The sequence below is a fragment of the Oncorhynchus tshawytscha genome, linkage group LG27, assembly GCF_018296145.1.
Source record: "Oncorhynchus tshawytscha isolate Ot180627B linkage group LG27, Otsh_v2.0, whole genome shotgun sequence".
NCBI lineage: Eukaryota > Metazoa > Chordata > Actinopteri > Salmoniformes > Salmonidae > Oncorhynchus > Oncorhynchus tshawytscha.
Window position 1 is genome coordinate 15,925,017 of NC_056455.1, and position 21,256 is coordinate 15,946,272.

The following is a 21,256-nucleotide window of genomic DNA, read 5'->3' on the forward strand; positions in this document are numbered from 1 at the left end:
AATCTGCCGATGGAAATAGACTCGTTGAAGGGAGACTTCACGGAGGAGTGGAACTAGACAGCAGCCGTCTACCCCACCAGTCTCTCTCTTCTCTGTCTGCAACCTTGATTTTTCTGTCTTTTTCTCTCTACACTGAACTGTGCTTTCACAAAGGCAAAATTGCTGTAGACAACTTTTTAAACTTCCAATTCCTCTTGTAGTCATTTGAAAATGAATTATTTCATGTAGTTATGGTGATGTGACAAGTATTGTGTGGCTGGCATGAGTACCCTGGCACTACAGTGACATGAGGATTCACTGGCATCATAGATGCAGGGGGGCCTGTTGAGGTACTTCTGTCTGGTCATGGCGAGACATTTGTGTTGCGTCCACTCTTAACAAAAGCAGAGCAATAAATCGCAATTGATTGTCATTGATTTCCCTCTTTGTATTGAGTATGCACTGTGCAGTCATCTTGTCCTCTAGCAATTTCCCTGCATTGTGCAATATTCAATGGGTCTGTGTTGGCTGCCTTCACTGTGTCCTTCGTTTTCTCCCGTCTTTAGTGAGAATGGTTAAACTAGTTTGGAGCACGAACCCCAGAGTGGTTAGCTACTTTACTCTTTAGAAGTAAGATGAGAAAGTTTTGCGAGTCAAAAGTAACTGGGGAAGAATTGAAGGCTGCCATCTGTTGAGAAATCACACAGTCTGATTTCATTACACAGTTAACAGGCTGGAAGTCCCATCCTCTCCCATCAGCAATTAAAACAGTCTTGTACCATTAGGCATATTAATTATCTTTAGCAGGTCAATCACTATTCAGATTCAAAAATGGTGTTTTCCAAGATTTGCTTGGGGACGACTGTTTCATGGCTTGCATTACTACTCTTCCTGTCTTTTAGCATAAATATTCAGTTTGTTGCAATTCATCTCTCTTATCTCGATTCATCTCTATTCCAATACCAGTGGTTTGAGGGGGATCTGAGATGTACAGACATGAATGAAGCTAATAGAGATAGCTATGGATAAGAACCATGGATCAGTCCTATTAGTTGGGAGCTCATCAGAATGAGACTGGAAACTCTTCAATCCTATGGTTGCAACCCCTCAAACTTATTTTTTTTTCTCAGATCCTGGTGCACGTAGGCTTCCTGACAGAGGAGTCAGGGGACGTGTTCAGCCCCAAGGTCCTAAAGGGAGGTCCTCTGGGGGAGATGGTCCAGTGGGCCGACATCCTCACAGCCCTGCACGTCCTGGGACACAACCTCAAGATCTCTGTCTCACTCAAGGAGCTGCAGGGGTGAGTCAGATGATTTCATGCTCTATCTCTATCTATATGTAAGGATGGGACCAATCACAGTATTCAGACTAGTGGTTCATAACTTCTTCTTCTGGCTCAAAGTATATAAAGTCATGCATGAGAGAGGACTTTTTCAGCACCATGGATAGCTCCAGGGAGAACCGTACTGTGGCCATTCGAACTGTTCTGTCAATTCTTAATCCCCTCACGAATGCTCTAGTCCTGTGACATATTTATTGAGAGTCATGTGACTTGTTGTGACATCATGATATTTTTCCCACTTTGAGATGTTTTTTGCACACACATTTGGATGAACAAACAAGCTTAATTCTCTGGCACTCATGTCATACATATCTTATAAACCCATCTCTATTTATACCGTCTTGCCTTTTTAGGTGATGTGTAACCATGTATAAGGCAGTCCATCTCAGGATTCATTCCCACACAGTGTGTTTGGTCTCACCCTGATAAGCCTCCTGTCTCCCTGTGGATTGGAGTTCCAGCCAGACAGAAGGTGTTTATGTGTTCCTCTCCCAGCTCACTGACGCCAGACAGACAACGTTTGTGTTCCTCTCCTAGCTCACTGACCCCAGACAGACAACATTTATGTGTTCCTCTCCTAGCTCACTGACCCCAGACAGACAACGTTTATATGTGTTCCTCTCCCAGCTCACTGACCACAGACAGACAGCGTTTATGTGTTCCTCTCCCAGCTCACTGACCCCAGACAGACAGCATTTATGTGTTCCTCTCCCAGCTCACTGACCCCAGACTGATAGCAGTGGCTGGCTGGGCCACAGAGCAACATCCGGTCTAACCAAGGCTTTATTTATCCATCTGAAAAGATAACGCTATTGATTTTCAAGTCGGCCAGGTGTGACTGCTGGAGTTAAGAGAGCAGATGGTTCTATCTGGGAGTAAATGCCATAAACGTCTTGGAGGACCCAGTCCCTGCCTCTCCTTTTATCATTTACCCTTTCCCAGTTTCACCCGCCCTGGTCTAAACCGCAGTGTTTAAGTCGGACTGGAGATATTGGATATTGTCGATTCCTGCCAGTGCAGACGTGAGGCTGAGAGAAATTGGACAGGCAGCAGCATATGGTGTGGCTTCTGTTATTGAACACATATTCCTCACTGTGGGGAAGCGTCCGAGTTCGAGCTGCACTGAAGACTTAGAGCTTCCCTGTGATCTCAAATTGGAGTTTTGAAGAAAGCGGCTTTGATAAGGGTAGACTGGAGATCAGTGAGAGCGGATGGGATTCCGCCTCTTCTGCCCACGCTATTATTTACCTCACTAATTGGTGTCATGGAGTATTGAATTACTGCATTGTCACCACAGGGAATGTGTTTTGTGAATGTTGATGAAACCGCATGAGACTGACAGTAATTGTCAATCAGAAACAAATTGGAGCTGTGCTAAAGCCAAGTTAGGCTCTGTTTCCAAAGGTTGAAATGCTGTGTGTGTGTTCATGTGTTCTAGTGTGTTTGTTTATTGGTATATGTGAATGTGATGGTCTACTGTAAGGCCCATGCAGCTCTCTATTTGTCAGGAAATGTAATGTGTAGCCTTAGAGAAAATATAATAGAAGGTTGAAATTGGAGCCTATTGGATTTATCAGACAGACCATTTCCCCCTTTTTCTCACAGAGAAAAGAGACGCAGTACATTTCCCACTCTTTTTATGATCCTATCTTCTCAAATTGGCCAATAAAAGAGATGCTGAATGTCCAATAAATTCCTTTCCAGGACCATTAATGAATAGGAAAGTCTGACATTTCTCTCCATCTCTACCCCCCCCCCTCTCAAGTTGACAGATTGCTATATGGGGTGCATTCCCACAGATTCCCCCAGGGTTGTATCTATTTAGATTTCATCCTTCTATCTCTCCCACTCAGCCTGTGAAACATGTCATCCTAATATCCCATGGTCTGCATCGGCTGTTATGAGAGGACAATGGTTTGTATTGATGTTTTGCAGATCGTGGGTTTCTTGGTTTCATCCAAACCACCAGATACTGTAGCTACTACTACTCTAAGTTAGATATAGATTAGTAGTAGCTACACTACCTGGTGGTTTGGATGAAACCAAGCAGTTTGCTTGAGTGGTTGTAATTATTTCTCATTTGTCACTTCCCCTGCCAGCTTTATGGACTAGTCCTCTGGCTCTCTTTTTTTCATACAATCTTTTTTATTCAGACGTCTCCGTTCCACTCGCTACTTTAGCCGAGAGTCTTTTTTTTTCTCGGTATACGTTTCTGGCTCACGTCGCTTGCAGATGCTTAACTAAGCTGCTTTGGTATATTTTTAATGATATTTTTGGACAGAGAGGAGGACGCTCCTCTGCATGCAGCCAGATTCATCAAGTCCGCCTTCGCACAGAAAAACAGCTGGAAAAGTCATTCTCCAAGGTCTGTTCCATCTGTACATTTTCATGATTAATGTAAGCCCATTTTTCTGTTGCGGTTGGTCAAGTTGTGGTAGTAGTTGGGGATGGTGCAGTGTGTTTTTCTATGTCACAGTATGAAAAAAAAAAGTCTGAAAATATACTGTATGCCCTCACCACCGTAAGTCACTCTGGATAAGAGTGTCTGCTAAATGTCTAACATTTAAAAAATGGAAACATCCCATTATTGGTCACCCTCTTCCTCTGCTGTGTTGCCTTGACGGGCAGATGAGTCACTAGGCTGAGAGTGGGGATGGGAGGAAGTGATGAGGCTCCAGTCTCTGTCAACGGAGGGGAGGTCAATTGAAGGGGGAGCCTCAGTGGTTGTGACATCATATTTGTCGGGAACAGCATCACATGTGCTATGTGCTGTCACTTCCTCTAGGGGATCTCCCCCTGTTCCTCCCAGTGCGACGTGAGTAATTAGCCAGCACCAGAGCATGGTTTATCAACACCTGAGGAGGAGAGGGAGGGGATAACAGCCTGACAGAGCTGGATGGCTGGCTCTGCAGTGACGACAGGGCCAGGAGAATACTGAGAACCCCTCATACAGCAGCTCTGTGTGTCTCCACCCACACAGACTCTGTCCTCCACCCTCTGAGACCAGTAGGAGAGAGAGGGAAAGGGAGGGGGTGATTCCACAATATGAGGAACATGCATCATTTGAACCCTCAGCACGAGTCCAATCAGAAGCATCATAGAACCGTGCAATAAATGACGTGTGGGGTCAAACTGATCTGGGATCAGAGATAGCATCGATAAGAGCACAGCCACTATGTGTATGGGAAGGAGGCACTAAGAAACATAACTCTCCCTGTCGTTTTACCCCTATCAAATCACCCTTTGAGACTGATTTAGGCCCCCATTAGGCTTCCAGAATGGGGGCTGCTGTGTGTGCCTGCAAGTGCTACTGCGCTCTCTCACCCTCCAGCCTTTCCAACGATGTGCTTTTGTTTCTCAGCTTTGAAAAGCCAAACTAAAGCAGCCCTGTTAAAAATAGACTGCTGTGTGTTTACAATATGTTGCAGTGCGCAGCACTTTTACAGAATCAGAGTTGAGGGCAGATTTTTATCGCTCGCAGTGATCAAAGCATTTGGGTCACGGCACGATAACATGATAGAATCATGTGACTTCATTTAGCTGCAGCGAGAGGGATTCGACTTCATCAAAAGAGTCGTGATGCCTAAATGAGATTGAGACCAAAAGACTACATGGTGTGTTTTCGACAGTGTTGCATGTCAGTTTTCATCCAGTTTAAATCGCTACAGTAAACAACATATGGATGCAAGATATTGCAATCGCTGCTAGTTCCCTCTACTATATGCTGTATTGTAAACTCTGCAAAATAAGAAACGTCCCTTTTTCAGGACCCTGTCTTTCAAAGAGAATTCGTATAAATCCAAATAACTTCACAGATATTAATTGTAAAGGGTTTAAACACTGTTTTCCATGCTTGTTCAATGAACCATAAAGAATTAATCAACATGCAACTGTGGAACGGTCGTTAAGACACTGACAGCTTACAGATGGTAGGCAATTAAGGTCACAGTTATGAAAACATAGGACACTAAAGAGGCCTTTCTACTGACTCTGAAAAACACCAAAAGAAATATGTCCAGGGTCCCTGCTCATCTGCGTGAACGTGCCTTAGGCATGCTGCAAGGAGGCGTTACACTGAGGCCTGTACTCTGGAGCGGGATTGATTTGGAGGTGGAGGGTCCGTCATGATCTGGGGTGGTGTGTCACAGCATCATCGGACTGAGCTTGTTGTCATTTCAGGCAATCTCAACGATGTGCGTTACAGGGAAGACATCCTCCTCCCTCATGTGGTACCCCTCCTGCAGGCTCATCCTGACATGACCCCCCAGCATGACAATGCCACCAGCCATACTGCTTGTTCTGTGCGTGATTTCCTGCAAGACAGGAATGTCAGTGTTCTGCCATGGCCAGAGAAGAGCCCGGATCTCAATCCCATTGAGCACGTCTGGGACAAGTTGGATCGGGGGGTGAGGGCTAAGGCCATTCCCCCAGAAATGTCCGGGAACTTCCAGGTGCTTTGGTGGAAGAGTGGGGTAACATCTCACAGCAAGAACTGGCAAATCTGGCTCAGTCCATGAGGAGGACATGCACTGCAATACTTAATGCAGCTGGTGGCCACACCAGATACTGACTGTTACTGTTGATTTTGACCCCCCTCCCTCTGTTCAGGGACACATTATTATATTTCTGTTAGTCACATGTCTGTGGAACTTGTTCAGTTTGTCTCAGTTGTTGAATATTGTTATGTTCATACAAATATTTACATTGCTCTTTGATTTGTTCCACTTGAACATTGTGACATTTAATTGGACACACCCTGTATTTTGAAAATAGGACCAAATATGAACAGCTGTTGTATACTGTATATATCCTGCAGTAGACATGGAGCAGGAGATCCCAAACACAGTTCACAGTAGCTGCAGTAGTGTCTGCTAGCTCCAGTCAATCTTCTCCACATTGAGATTTTGACTCACAGGGCTGACTATACAGAGCCAAAAAGTGGGCGGTCGACATTCAACACTAACAATAAGCAATCAGTGAATAAAAGTGCGGAAATAGCATAACGAGTGGGTGTTCCACATTAAGAGGAAGCTGTGCTTTTGTTGTTGACGGAGGCAGCGTCTCAGTCTCTTATGCCCAACTCTCTCAACTGGCTCATTACTATGCCTGGCTCTGCTCTGCCAAGCAGGTCTCCACGCTGCCACTACCCTCTCTCTGCCTGTTTCTTTTCTTCCACACTGAGCCCTCTGCACCCCATGGCCCCACCCCGGCCTCCTTCCTGTGAATGTGGCACGGCATCTGCCACGGCCAATTCTCCTCACCGCCTGACTTCCTCCTCTCTGTGAGATAGACTTCTGCTCAGCTACAGTATAAGGTTCTCTCTCTGATATCTGGCAGCACGGTGCAGGTGGCCAGTCCACTCAGTGGGATACACCAAGATGGCCTGGTGCATGTAGCTAGTTCTTTTCTCATGGGGTGCCAGTCCATCCTCCCCTCTCTTCTTCCGCTCCTTCTCTCTCCCCCCTCCCCCTTTCTTCACCTACTCTCTCCCACTCCTGCTGAACTCTCAGCAGGACAGTCAGCCCCAGATGTCTTTCCTCTAGTGTGTGCGTCAGACTCAGTGTGTGTATTTGTTTGTGCACGTGCGTGCATGTGTTGCTTCTTATTCAACTGCTGCTCATTTTCAGCTCCATAACTGCAAATGTAATCCCCCTGTTCTCTCCAAGTGTGCAGGGATTTGCATATATCCAAGTAAAGCCCTGAACACAGCAGATTTAGTGCATTTGTGTGCAATACTGCCTCATGGGGTCACATAAGGCACTTTGTAATTATTAAACATTTGTTCTCACATTATCACACCACATCTTTTATCTGATCTATCCCTTAAATCATTTTTTATATGTTCTAATAAATACCATAATTCAGTTCTATTGGCGAATGTACAATCGCTGGAGAACAAACTGGATGAGTTCTGTTTGAGACTATACTTTCAACGGGACCTGAAGAACTGTAATATTCTGTCTTTCTCTGAGTTGTGGCTGAACTAGGACAATATACATCTAGCTGTTTTAAATATGCATCGGCAGGACAGAAGGGCAGTGTCGGGTAAGCTCAAAGGGGGAGGTGCGTGTCTCTTCGTTAGTTGGCGCGCGATCTGTAATATTAAGGAATCTGCTCGCCTGAGTAAGAATACCTCATGATAAGCTATAAACTCTATTTATCAAGAGTTTTCACCTATATTTTTTGTAGCTGTCTATTTACCACATCAAACCAATGCTGGCATTAAGACCACACTTCACAAGCTGTGTATGGCTATAAGCAAACAAGAAAATGCTAATCCAGAAGCAGTGCTCCTAGTGGCCAGTGATTTTAATGCAGGAAAACTGAAATCCCTCTTACCTAATTTCTACCAGCATGTCACTTGTGCAACTAGAAGCAAAAAAACTCTAGATCACCTTTACTCCACACACAGAAACACATACAAAGCTCTCCCTCACCCTCCATTTGGCTAATCTGACCATAACTCAATCCTCCTGATTCATGCTTTAAATAAAAACTCAAACAGTAAGTACCAGTGATGCAGGACTGTTTTGCTAGCACAGACTGGAGTATGTTCCGGGATTTATCCGATGGCATTGAGAAGTTTACCACATCAGTCACTGACTTCATTAATAAGTGCACAACGACGTTCCCACAGTGACCGTATGTATGTAGACATATCCCAACCAGAAGAGGGACACTAATCCGGACGCAAGAAATCCCTCTACGCCCGCCGATGAACCATCAAACAGGAAATGCGTCAATACAACAGATCGAATAGGCTCTGATGCTTGTCGGATGTGGCAGGGCTTGCAAACTATAATGGAGTACAAAGGGAAACCCAGCTACGAGCTGCTCTGTGACACGAGTCTACCAGACGAGCTAAATGCCTTCTATGCTTGATTCGAGGCAAGCAACACTGAACCATGCATGAGAGCACCAGCTGTTCCGGACGACAGTGTGATCACTCTCTCTGTAGCCAACGTGAGTAAGACCTTTAAATAGGTTAACATTCACAAGGCCGCAGGGCCAAAGGGATTACCAGGATGCATACTCAGAGCATGTGCTGACCAGTTGGCAAGTGTCTTCACTGACATTTTCAGCCACTCTCTGACCCAGTCTGTAATACATACATGTTTCAATCAGACCACCATACCTGTGCCCAAGAACCCCAAGGTAACCTGTCTAAATGACTATCGCCCTTAGCACTCACATCTGTAGCCATGAAATGCTTGGCTGGTCATGGCTCACATCAACACCATCATCCCAGACACCTTGGATCTACTCTAATTTGGATAACACACCAACAGATCCACAGATGACAGAATCTCTATTGCACTCCACACTGCCCTTTCCCACCTGTGCAAGAGGAACACCTATGTGAGAATGCTGTTCATTGACTACAGCTTAGCATTCAAGACCATAGTGCCTCCAAGCTCATTGCTAAGGACCCTGGAATTGAACACCTCTCTCTGCAACTGGATCCTGGACTTCCTGACAGGCCTCCCCAGGCGGTGAGGGTAAGCAACAACACATCCACCATGCTGACCCTCAACACGGGGGCCCCTCAGGGATGCATGCTTAGTCCACTCCTGTACTCCCTGTTCACCCATGACTGTGTGGCTGCACACGGCTCCAACACCATCATTATGTTTTTGGTGACACAACGGTGGTAGGCCTGATCACTGACAACGATGAGAACCTATAGGGAGGTCAGAGACTTGGCAGTGTGGTGCCAGGAGAACAACCTCTCCCTCAATGTCAGCAAGACAAAGGAGCTTATTGTGGACTACAGGAAATGGAGGGCCGTGCACGTCCCCATTCACATCAACGGGGCTTGTAGTGGAGAACTTCAAGTTCCTCGGTGTCCACATAGCTAAGGATGTATCCAGGTTCACACACACCAACCCAGTTGTGATGAGAGCACGACAATACCCCCCCCAGGAGGCTGAAAAGATTTGGCATGGGTCCTCAGATCCTTAGAAAGTTCTAGAGCTGCACCATTGAGAGCATCTTGACTGGCTGTATCACCACTTGGTATTGCAACTGCTTGGCACCTGACTATAAGGAGCTACAGAGGGTAGTGCTTACAGGCCAGTACATCACTAGACCCGAGCTAGCTGCCATCCAGGACCACTATACCAGGCGGTGTCCTTGGAAAGCCCTAAAAATTGCCAAAGACTCAAGACATACAAGTCATAGACTGTTCTCTCTGCTACTGCACTGCAAGCTGTGATGATGTACCAAGTTTGGAAACAACAGGATCCTGAATAGCTTCTACCCCCAAGCCATAAGATTGCTAAATAGTTAGTCTGGGTAGGAATCTGGTTAACTATTTAACTATCTACATTGAACTTTGACTTATCAAATATGCTTCTGCTACTGTTTATCTGTTTTTTATTCCTAGTTCTATTAAATATCTACCTCAATTACTTCGCACCCCTGCACATTGACTCGGTACTGTGTATATAGCCAAGTTGTCACTCATTATGTATTTATTGTTACTTTTATTATTACGTGTTTTACTTTTCTATTATTTCACTATTTTCTTTCTCTGCGTTGTTGGGAAGGTTGTCCACACCTGTTGTTTACGAAGCACTAATACAATTAAATGAAATGTGATATTCAAGGTTATAAATGCCTCTTTTCAGTGGGTTAGATGAGTTCCACCTGTCTGAACTGCTGCAAGGTGTCATGGGTGTCTTAGAGAGACATCCGAACGAGCTCAGCCTTTTAATTCTTAAACTGGGAACATTTTCATGCTGTACGGAATTTTACAACATGATGTCCCAATCAGAACGATTGGGAAGTTTTTCACGCAGGGAAGATTTTTACATGACACAAGGCACAGGTGAAGCCACAGTATTTAGAACAGATACAGATGTCAGATACACTACGTGTCATAATATAAAATAGAATAGAAAGCTGTATATTGTTAAATCTACTGTTGTCCCTGGGGAAGGTAGGTATGCCACTGCTTGAGCCATGGTGAGGTTAAATTACTTCTCTAGCTTTTCAAGGTGAGAGAATGTCTCGCAGCTACTTCACTTCCCTTGTGGGGGTGTATTAGATTGACCATTCTGACTTTGCTACAGTGTATCTGTCCTTAATAAAATACAGAGCAAATCCCCCCACACACACACACACACACAGAAAGGTGAGGCATGCCAATGCCATTTTGGGAGTGAAAGTTTGCCACAGTAGGGGCAAATCACCCCATTTAGGAGCAGTCATGCTTGAAATTAAGCCTGGCGTGTTCATTTCCAATAGTAAAACATGACACTACCCGACAAAAATGCAAACTTTCCAAGTTGAGTTATTTGAATGCCAGACACAGGGTATGATTTTACTGTAGGTCTTCGGGTTACTATGCAGGCCCACACTGCAATCAGATTAATTCCAGTCAGGTGAAGTGTACACGGCTTGTGTTTGGGTGCTGTTTGGATGCACACACAGGCATACCTCCATACAAGTGGCTTGACTAGTGCAATCTATTTTTGAGTGAGGTGCAGGCAAAGAGAATTGAATCCACTCTTGAGTGAAGACCCCTTTTTGTTTTTGTAAGCCTTTATACAATTGACTGACAAAGCTCTAGTCTAAAGCAGTGACGGCTGACACTCTCTGCTCATTATCAAATCTACTGCAGAGGAACATTCTACCGTGCCTGTTTCCACCCGTTTGCAATTCCAACTAAATCAGTTGAGCAAACAAAAGCAAAATCAATACTTTTATTTGCAGGTGTGTGTGTGTGACTGTTTGTGTCTGTTTATTCACACTATTTATACAGTAGCAGTCTAAGCCTTTCTGCTGTTATTGCAAAGCCCCGCAGGAACAGCTGTGAGCACGAACACATTCAGAAGACCACAGGGCAAAGCATGTAATCAACCACACAAACACTGTCATCCTTCATCTACATAGATCTATACAACTTAGCCTGGAAACTGTGCAATCAGGTTATGTTAACAAGATTTTGTGTGCAGAATGCACATTATGGACAAACGTGTTGTGCTGTATGGACCAGATCTGGGTCAAATTCAACTATTCAACAAACTCAACTAGTTGGATAGTATAAAAATAAGTTACATTGAATTTTGAGGTGGATAACATCATCTTTTAGCTACCATTATCTCTACCTCTGCTTATACCATGTCATTTACAGAACTGCTCTACCTGTCTCCCCCCTGCAATTACATTTCCTCTCCCACAGAGGCTGTCCATCTCCCTTTAAAAAGGCAATGTGTTGACAATATTCCCGTCTGCTGTGCAATCACAAAAAAATCGTATAATTTAGAGGCAGACATAATTCAGCTGAAAACCGTTTGATTGCAGGGGCCATTTTGTGTCTGACAGCCTCCTGAAACTTTGGCTCTAGCAAAGGGAAGCAATTACTCTGGCTGCTGACTAGGGCAATCTCACTGCATCTGAAGAACACTCCAACATTAGAAACCTAGCCACTCTGTAAAGTGGAATCCGGAGGAATTAATCAAGACCTGCAATTTACATGTTTACCTTGTATGCCTGACTAATGTCAGTGTGTGTGGGGTTTGATTTGTGTCTCCTTCGCTGAATAGCAAAACTTAGACTGGTTCACAGTCAGTCAGAGAACACCAGATATTTCTGGAAATTGTAACGAGTGGCCAATTTCCTGGACTCCAATTTTTGGTGTTACGGTCATTAGCATAAGTGGTAGCTGCAGAATTGTGTTCATTTCTGACAGCTCAAGAGAGAAAAGTCTGGATAGGAGGCAGATAGCTGTCATTTTCATTCCAATGCCTCACTACCTCTTCCACAGGGTGTCATTTGGAAGCTTCTCCCTACTCAGCCATGCATTACAGACAGCAATGATATGGTAAATCAGGTGTTTAGATATCCCTGTACATACTGCCTGCCTATCCGTTATCTCTCTGAGGTGATTGTGGGTCAATGATATGGTAAATCAGGTGTTTAGATATCCCTGTACATACTGCCTGCCTATCCGTTATCTCTCTGGGGTGATTGTGGGTCAATGATATGGTAAATCAGGTGTTTAGATATCCCTGTACATACTGCCTGCCTATCCGTTATCTCTCTGGGGTGATTGTGGGTCAATGATATGGTAAATCAGGTGTTTAGATATCCCTGTACATACTGCCTGCCTATCCGTTATCTCTCTGAGGTGATTGTGGGTCAATGATATGGTAAATCAGGTGTTTAGATATCCCTGTACATACTGCCTGCCTATCCGTTATCTCTCTGAGGTGATTGTGGGTCAATGATATGGTAAATCAGGTGTTTAGATATCCCTGTACATACTGCCTGCCTATCCGTTATCTCTCTGGGGTGATTGTGGGTCAATGATATGGTAAATCAGGTGTTTAGATATCCCTGTACATACTGCCTGCCTATCTGTTATCTCTCTGGGGTGATTGTGGGTCAATGATATGGCTAAATAATCAACAACATCAATGGTTATTGAGAGTGAGTCACTCCTATGAGAGAGTCAGGTAATATTGTGGTGACAGACATCAGAATATGTGAATAACAGGCAGGGTCCACCCTCTGTTTTGAAACATTTATTTACAAACCCTTTATTTACAAATCTGCAGGTGTTTTTCAGAGCCAGGTGGCTGGTGTAGAGAATTGTTTACAAAGGGAAATAAATTCAAATGTGTTTGTTTGCATTTTGGCAAGCAAATGATTGTTTTCATGACAATACCGTTTTTAGTGCGGAAAGTCTAAAGAGCTTAGGCTTCTTGAGGTGAGCTGAGATGCATTGCTTGTTTTATTGCACACGGCAACACACACATACCTTTTAATTTCCCTACTAATTGCACATAGAGCGAGTGGCAAACCAATGGCTGAATTAGGAACATTCTCTGACCCATTTCTGCACCTCCACCTATCAGACTTCTGATATCATTCCCCTTAAACCAGACACATCTAGTTGATGTGACTAGAGCTGGGAGCTCTGACGGCTGTGGCTCCCCATTGCTCTCTCACACACACCACATGGGAGATGGCACACAACATTTATGGAAGCGTCCTGGCCATTTCAGAGCATTAGAATTACCCCCTTAAGGCATTTCAGCTTTTTACAGCAAAATAGTATGTCAGCTGCTTTTTACAGCAACATAGTATTTTAGGTGCTTTTTACAGCAACATAGTATTTCTGCTGCTTTTTACAGCAACATAGTATTTCCGCTGCTTTTTACTGTGTCTTGTTCCCTTCATTGTGTGGATGTACAGTTTTACGACACATTGTTCAGTTCCCTATAATGTATTTATTTTCCAAGTCTGTTATTCTCTGTGTCAATTGTTAATATACATTCCTCTCATATTGACAGTGGACATACATTACCAGTCAAAAGTTTGGACACACCTACTCATTCAAGGGTTTTTCTTTCTTTTTACTATTTTCTACATTGTAGAATACATGTGAAGACATCAAACCTATGAAATAACACATGCCAAGAGTGTGCAAAGCTGTCATCAAGGCCAAGGGTGGCTACTTAGACGAATCTCAAATATAAAATATATTTTGATTTGTTTAACAATTTTTTTGGTTACTACATGATTCCATATGTGCTATTTCATAGTTGTGATGTCTTTACTATTATACTACAATGTAGAAAATAGTAAAAATAAAGAGAAACCCTTGAATGAGTAGGTGTGTCCAAACTTTTGACTGGTACTGTACATACAGTGATTAAGTTGTGTTGTGACGTGTTTGCTGTATCTGAGCCGAGCTTCTGTGTGTTTCCTGTGTGTGCAGGTTTCTTGGGGTCCCCCCTGGAAGAGGAAGCTGCCCCCTGACAGGACCTCTGCCCTTTGACCTCATCTACACGGACTACCATGGCCTGCAGCAGATGAGGCAGCACATGGGTCTCTCTCTGAGGAAGCACAAGTCAGTGGGTTTTTTCTGTTTTCCTATACAGTTGCGGTCAAATATATTGGCACCCTTGCACTTTACAATGCAGTGCAATGGAGCAGAATGTTCTGATTTCTTTTTTCTCTTTTCAAAACTGGTTGAATGGCAATGTTTACCCTGTAGGCACCTGCAACATACCACAGGTAGGATAGATGGATAAAAACGAGAATCACTCGCCTCCAACAAAATTAATTAGAATATTTTATAATTTAGTCCATATTTTATAATTTAGTTATTTTTTTACTCAGAGAAAATTATAAATTTCATTTTAGATTATTTTCTTTCTTGGTCCTGTGCAGTTATAAATCAAAGAAATACATGTGTGAACACCAAAGGTTTTTTAAGTGTCTACTTATTTTAGACACTTTAGAAGACCGCAGCTGTATATGTCTTTGTGGGTGTGTGCTTACTGTGAGTGTAGGCATGGAATGTACTATGCACCATATCACTGCCAAATATGAATTTATCTCTTCTGGAGGAGGAACAGACTTTTCCATGTGACGTGTAAGTTAAACTCTCTGTGTGTTTCTTTGTTGCTGGCATTTCTGTTGTGCTGGTTACTCATTGGCTTATTGGCCTGCTGCCCTTATTGGCTGGTATTTGGTCAGCTGGTTGGTCCCCTGTGAGTCACCATAGGCATCCAGGGGGAATCTGCATGAGAGCAGCCCACACAGCGATCAATTGGGTAAATAATGAGTCCCAGATTGACTGAGAGAAATGCTAAGTAGCACAGTGGAGAAATGGCAGGTACAGGGGGCAGCATTTTCACTTGGATAAATAGCTTGCCCAATTTCAACTTCCTGCTACTCATGCCAAGAATACAAGATATGCATATTATTAGGATATTTGGATAGAAAACACAAGTTTCTAAAACCATTTGAATCATGTCTGTGAGTATAACAGAACTTATGTAGCAGGCAAAACTCAGACGACTAATCATTCAGAATTTCTTTTTTTGAGGTCTCTGTCTGTTCAGTGAGTTCTCATTGGGAAACGATATTTCTTAGGCACTTGTTTGCAGTTCCTACCGCTTCCACTGGATGTCACCAGTCTTTGGAATTTGGTTGAGGTTTGAGGTTATTCCTTTGTGCAATGAAGAAGTACGGCCATCTAGGAACTGGGTAACACTGTTGAGAGATGCGCAAGACTTGAAAAGTAGCGTTGGTTTTTTGTCTTCCTGTATTGAACACAGATTGACCCGTCTTCAATTTGATCGATTATTAACGTTTAAAAATACCTAAAGTTGTATTACAAAAGCAGTTTGTAGTTTTGGCAAAATTTACAGGTAACTTTTGAAATATTTTGTAGTGACATTGCGCAAATTGGAAGCTGTTTTTTTCTGGATCAAACGCGCCAAATAAATGGACATTTTGGATATATATAGATGGAATTAATCGAACAAAAGGACCAATTGTGATGTTTATGGGACATATTGGAGTGCCAACAAAAGAATCTTGTCAAAGGTAAGGCATGATTTATATTTTATTTCTGCGTCTTGTGTAGCGCCTGCAGGGTTGAAATATGCTACTCTCTTTGTTTACTGTTGTGCTATCATCAGATAATAGCTTCTTATGCTTTCGCCGAAAAGCCTTTTTAAAATCTGACATGTTGGCTGGATTCACAACGAGTGTAGCTTTAATTTAGTATCTTACATGTGTGACTTAATGAAAGTTTGATTTTTATATCATTTTATTTGAATTTGCCGCGCTGCATTTTCCCTGGCTTTTGGCCAAGTGGGACGCTTGCGTCCCCTATCCTAGAGAGGTTTTAAAGCCCCTGAGTTATCTGTATATATTTTGAACTTTGCAATGTACAGGAAGTTGCCAGAGGCCCGCAAAGTGTCGACTAAGCAAATAAAACATGTATTTATTGGTCCTAGTTATTGCAGGACAATTTTAAGTGATAGGATTGTAAAAGTGAAAATGATAATGTTTCCATTTCTTGGTTGGAGAGAAACTAATATGTCTGGGGTGTGATAAATCTGTTCTGTTATATTACATTATACTGTGGAGTAGTGTTCCAGTCTGTTTTGTCCCTAGCTGCATATTCAATTTCCTGTTCCACAATCTCCATTTAGCTCATTATACACATGCATGCACTCAAACATCAGCACACTTGCATGTGCACCCTAAAGTTCGGGGGGGGTGCTACCCCACTGCTTAAGTTAAAGGTAGACATTAATATGTCATAGATGCAGAAAGAATACAGCATAGTGGTCAATTTCCACGACAACTAAGAGCTTTGAAGCGTGAGTCTCAACTTCTCCTCTGTTTTTGTCCCGTGGCTACCACATGATAAAAGTGTGAGGCGAACCTGTGCACTTGCACAGATGCTTTGTGTGACTGTGTGAAAGCGAAGTCGTGCATATCGCTCATCGCAATACCTGCGATGCTGCTCGTGGCAACATCATTTCACTCAGTCTACCTTCAACTATGATGAGCCAAATACATTTTCTCCAGCTCAGGGCTCCAGCTATGCATTTGGTTGGTTAACTAAGTGGCTGGCCTGCCAGATCAAACTTTGTGGTACAGAGCAAATCGAAACAGAGCAAATCCCTCTACACGCACACACACACACGCACACACACACACACTAATATTATTATAGAGACCACATGAGGTTGGTGGCACCTTAACTGTGGAGGACGGGCTCGTGGTAATGACTGGAGCGCAATGAGTGAATGGTATCAAACACATGGTTAGCAGGTGTATGATGCCATTCCATCTGCTCCTTTTCCCGGCCATTATTATGAGCCGTTCTCCCCTCAGCAGCCTCCTGTGATAGACATGCAAACACAGCACAATATTTGTAGTGCACACACTAGTGTTTGCGATCACACAATGAAGCTCCTAATGAAGATGACTGACCAAATGCCAATATGATTGTTTTCCTCATGGATCATTTGCATTACAGACAGATATCTATGCAGCAATGGAATTATGTTTGAATAGATGGCACAGGAGAAATCCGATTATTTTGAGGTCCTATAAGACTCTTTTACGAGGCCCTCAGTCCCGGCCCAGGCAGTACATGCTGCTGAAATAATTCACCATGGATTCCCATCGGTGTCAATCCAAGGTCACTTGATTAGCCGATGTGTACCAACTGTCCCAGTCTGGCAGGCTAATACTTTAATTTCCTCTGCAGGTCCCCAGACTGCGTAGAGATGCAGGACACTGATAAATCAACCAGTCTGGATATGCAGAGCTGATGAAGCTGGGAGATAAAACAATGCTCCGTGCTCGACTCACCCTTTCAGTATTCTCAAATGGCTTCCATTCCCTATCCTTCCTCTTCCTTTCCATATCCTACCTCTTCTTCCCCTATCCGTCCTCTTCCTTTCCCTATCCGTCCTCTTCCTTTCCCTATCCTTCCTCTTCTTTACCTATCCTTCCTCTTCCTTTCCATATCCTTCCCCTATCCTTCCTCTTCCTTTCCCTATCCGTCCTCTTCCTTTCCCTATCCTTCCTCAACCTTCCCCTTCCTTTCCCTATCCTACCTCTTCCTTTCCCTATCCATCCTCTTCCTTTCCCTATCCTTCCTCAACCTTTCCTTATCGTCCCCTTCCTTTCCCTATCCTTCCTCTTCTTTCCCTATACTTCCTCAACCTTTCCTTATCCTTCCCCTTCCTCTTCCTTTCCCTATCTGTCCTCTTCCTTTCCCTATCCTTCCTCAACCTTTCCTTATCCTTTCCCTATCCTTCCTCTTCCTTTCCCTATCCTTCCTCTTCCTTTCCCTATCCGTCCTCAACCTTTCCTTATCCTTCCCCTTCCTTTCCCTATCCTTCCTCTTCTTTCCCTATCCTTCCTCTTCCTTTCCCTATCCTTCCCCTATCCTTTCCGCTTCCTTTCCCTATCCTTCCTCAACCTTTCCTTCCCCTTCATTTCCCTATCCTTCCTCTTCCTTTCCCTATCCTTTCCATATCCTTCCTCTTCTTCCCCTTCCTATCCGTCCTCTTCCTTTCCCTATCCGTCCTCTTCCTTTCCCTATCCGTCCTCTTCCTTTCCCTATCCGTCCTCTTCCTTTCCCTATCCGTCCTCTTCCTTTCCCTATCCTTCCTTTCCCTATCCTTCCTTTCCCTATCCTTCCTCTTCCTTTCCCTATCCTTCATCTTCCTTTCCCTATCCGTCATCTTCCTTTCCCTATCCGTCATCTTCCTTTCCCTATCCTTCTTCAACCTTTCCCTATCCGTCCTCTTCCTTTTCCTATCCTTCTTCAACCTTTCCCTATCCGTCCTCTTCCTTTTCCTATCCTTCTTCAACCTTTCCCTATCCGTCCTCTTCCTTTTCCTATCCTTCTTCAACCTTTCCCTATCCGTCCTCTTCCTTTCCCTATCCGTCCTCTTCCTTTCCCTATCCTTCTTCAACCTTTCCCTATCCGTCCTCTTCCTTTTCCTATCCTTCTTCAACCTTTCCCTATCCGTCCTCTTCCTTTCCCTATCCGTCCTCTTCCTTTCCCTATCCTTCTTCAACCTTTCCCTATCCGTCCTCTTCCTTTCCCTATCCTTCTTCAACCTTTCCCTATCCGTCCTCTTCCTTTTCCTATCCTTCTTCAACCTTTCCCTATCCGTCCTCTTCCTTTCCCTATCCGTCCTCTTCCTTTCCCTATCCGTCCTCTTCCTTTCCCTATCCGTCCACTTCTTTTCCCTATCCTTCATCTTCCTTTCCCTATCCGTCATCTTCCTTTCCCTATCCGTCCTCTTCCTTTCCCTATCCGTCCTCTTCCTTTCCCTATCCGTCCTCTTCCTTTCCCTATCCGTCCTCTTCCTTTCCCTATCCGTCCTCTTCCTTTCCATATCCGTCCACTTCTTTTCCCTATCCTTCTTCAACCTTTCCCTATCCTTCCTCTTCCTTTCCCTATCCTTCCTCTTCCTTTCCCTATCCTTCCCCTTCCTTTCCCTATCCTTCCTCTTCCTTTCCCTATCCGTGCCCTTCCTTTCCCTATCCGTCCCCTTCCTTTCCCTATCCGTCCCCTTCCTTTCCCTATCCGTCCCCTTCCTTTCCCTATCCGTCCCCTTCCTTTCCCTATCCGTCCCCTTCCTTTCCCTATCCGTCCCCTTCCTTTCCATATCCGTCCTCAACCTTTCCCTATCCGTCCCCTTCCTTTCCCTATCCGTCCTCTTCCTTTCCCTATCCGTCCTCTTCCTTTCCTTACTCTTCATACTCTTGCCTGCACATGTCGTTTTCCCCCCGTTAACGTTACGACAACGGAAATGTTTGTAAAGACATGTCAAACACACCCCGTAATGGATGAAATGGGCTCAATGGGATACATTGGCTGTTTGTTGAATCGAGAAGAACACTAAAGCTTTTTCTGGAATTGAACGTATCGTCTCGACACTTACATCAGAAGAAAGAGGATAACTTTATTTTAATAGGTGTACATTTTTTTTGTGGCATTGAAAAAAGTTATAATTTAATACAGTTTAATGTTTACAAATTAGATGAAATGAAAGCAATTTCCGAAAATGAACTCGGATTATAGTGATTGTCTGATCTCTCAAACAATGTAAAGTATGTTTAGATAGGTGTAATTGTGTTGATACCCTTTTATCCAAGGGTATCCTGCTATTTTGACACACTTGTTTAATTATGCAAGAGAATGTGACAACAACCGTTTTTAATGAGACAGTCTAGACAGAGCAGGTGAGTGCAGGTAGGGTAGACAGAGCAGGTAGGGTAGACAGAGCAGGTGAGTGCAGGTAGGGTAGACAGAGCAGGTAGGGTAGACAGAGCAGGTAGGGTAGACAGAGCAGGTGAGGGTAGACAGAGCAGGTGAGAGTAGACAGAGCAGGTGAGGGCAGGTGAGAGCAGGTAGCGTCGACAGAGCAGGTAGGGTCGACAGAGCAGGTAGGGTCGACAGAGCAGGTAGGGTCGACAGAGCAGGTAGGGTCGACAGAGCAGGTGAGAGCAGGTAGGGTAGACAGAGCAGGTAGGGTAGACAGAGCAGGTGAGTGCAGGTAGGGTCGACAGAGCAGGTAGGGTCGACAGAGCAGGTAGGGTCGACAGAGCAGGTAGGGTCGACAGAGCAGGTAGGGTCGAGGGTAGGGTCGACAGAGCAGGTAGGGTCGACAGAGCAGGTAGGGTCGACAGAGCAGTTAGGGTCGACAGAGCAGGTGAGAGTAGACAGAGCAGGTGAGGGCAGGTGAGAGCAGGTAGGGTCGACAGAGCAGGTAGCGTCGACAGAGCAGGTAGGGTCGACAGAGCAGGTAGGGTCGACAGAGCAGGTGAGAGCAGGTAGGGTCGACAGCAGGTAGGGTCGACAGAGCAGGTAGGGTCGACAGAGCAGGTGAGAGCAGGTAGGGTAGACAGAGCAGGTAGGGTAGACAGAGCAGGTGAGTGCAGGTAGGGTCGACAGAGCAGGTAGGGTCGACAGAGCAGGTAGGGTCGACAGAGCAGGTAGGGTCGACAGAGCAGGTAGGGTCGACAGAGCAGGTAGGGTCGACAGAGCAGGTAGGGTCGACAGAGCAGGTAGGGTCGACAGAGCAGTTAGGGTCGACAGAGCAGTTAGGGTCGACAGAGCAGGTAGGGTGGACAGAGCAGGTAGGGTAGACAGAGCAGGTGAGTGCAGGTAGGGTAGACAGAGCAGGTGAGTGCAGGTAGGGTGGACAGAGCAGGTAGGGTAGACCGAGCAGGTGAGTGCAGGTAGGGTCGACAGAGCAGGTAGGGTCGACAGAGCAGGTAGGGTCGACAGAGCAGGTAGGGTCGACAGAGCAGGTAGGGTCGACAGAGCAGGTGAGAGCAGGTAGGGTCGACAGAGCAGGTAGGGTAGACAGAGCAGGTGAGTGCAGGTAGGGTCGACAGAGCAGGTAGGGTCGACAGAGCAGGTAGGGTCGACAGAGCAGGTAGGGTCGACAGAGCAGGTAGGGTCGACAGAGCAGGTAGGGTCGACAGAGCAGGTAGGGTCGACAGAGCAGGTAGGGTCGACAGAGCAGGTAGGGTCGACAGAGCAGGTAGGGTCGACAGAGCAGGTAGGGTCGACAGAGCAGGTAGGGTAGACAGAGCAGGTAGGGTAGACAGAGCAGGTAGGGTAGACAGAGCAGGTAGGGT

The 21,256-nt window shown here is 44.8% G+C and overlaps 1 protein-coding gene and 1 long non-coding RNA gene across 4 annotated transcripts in view; both read left to right on the plus strand.

Moving 5' to 3' along the window:
- Positions 1-21,256, plus strand: part of LOC112237970 (alpha-1,6-mannosylglycoprotein 6-beta-N-acetylglucosaminyltransferase B) — a 77,603-nt gene that overhangs the window by 31,044 nt on the left and 25,303 nt on the right. For all 3 annotated transcript variants that reach the window (XM_042307275.1, XM_042307276.1, XM_042307277.1), the window contains 2 exons: positions 1,110-1,279; positions 14,052-14,183. In XM_042307275.1, coding sequence (XP_042163209.1) covers positions 1,110-1,279; positions 14,052-14,183 — 302 coding nt within the window. The remainder of the gene's footprint in view (positions 1-1,109; positions 1,280-14,051; positions 14,184-21,256) is intronic.
- On the plus strand, positions 19,219-20,539 carry LOC121841081. Its single transcript, XR_006080108.1, has 3 exons — positions 19,219-19,908; positions 20,269-20,322; positions 20,496-20,539. It is a non-coding gene; the product is annotated as an uncharacterized LOC121841081 (long non-coding RNA).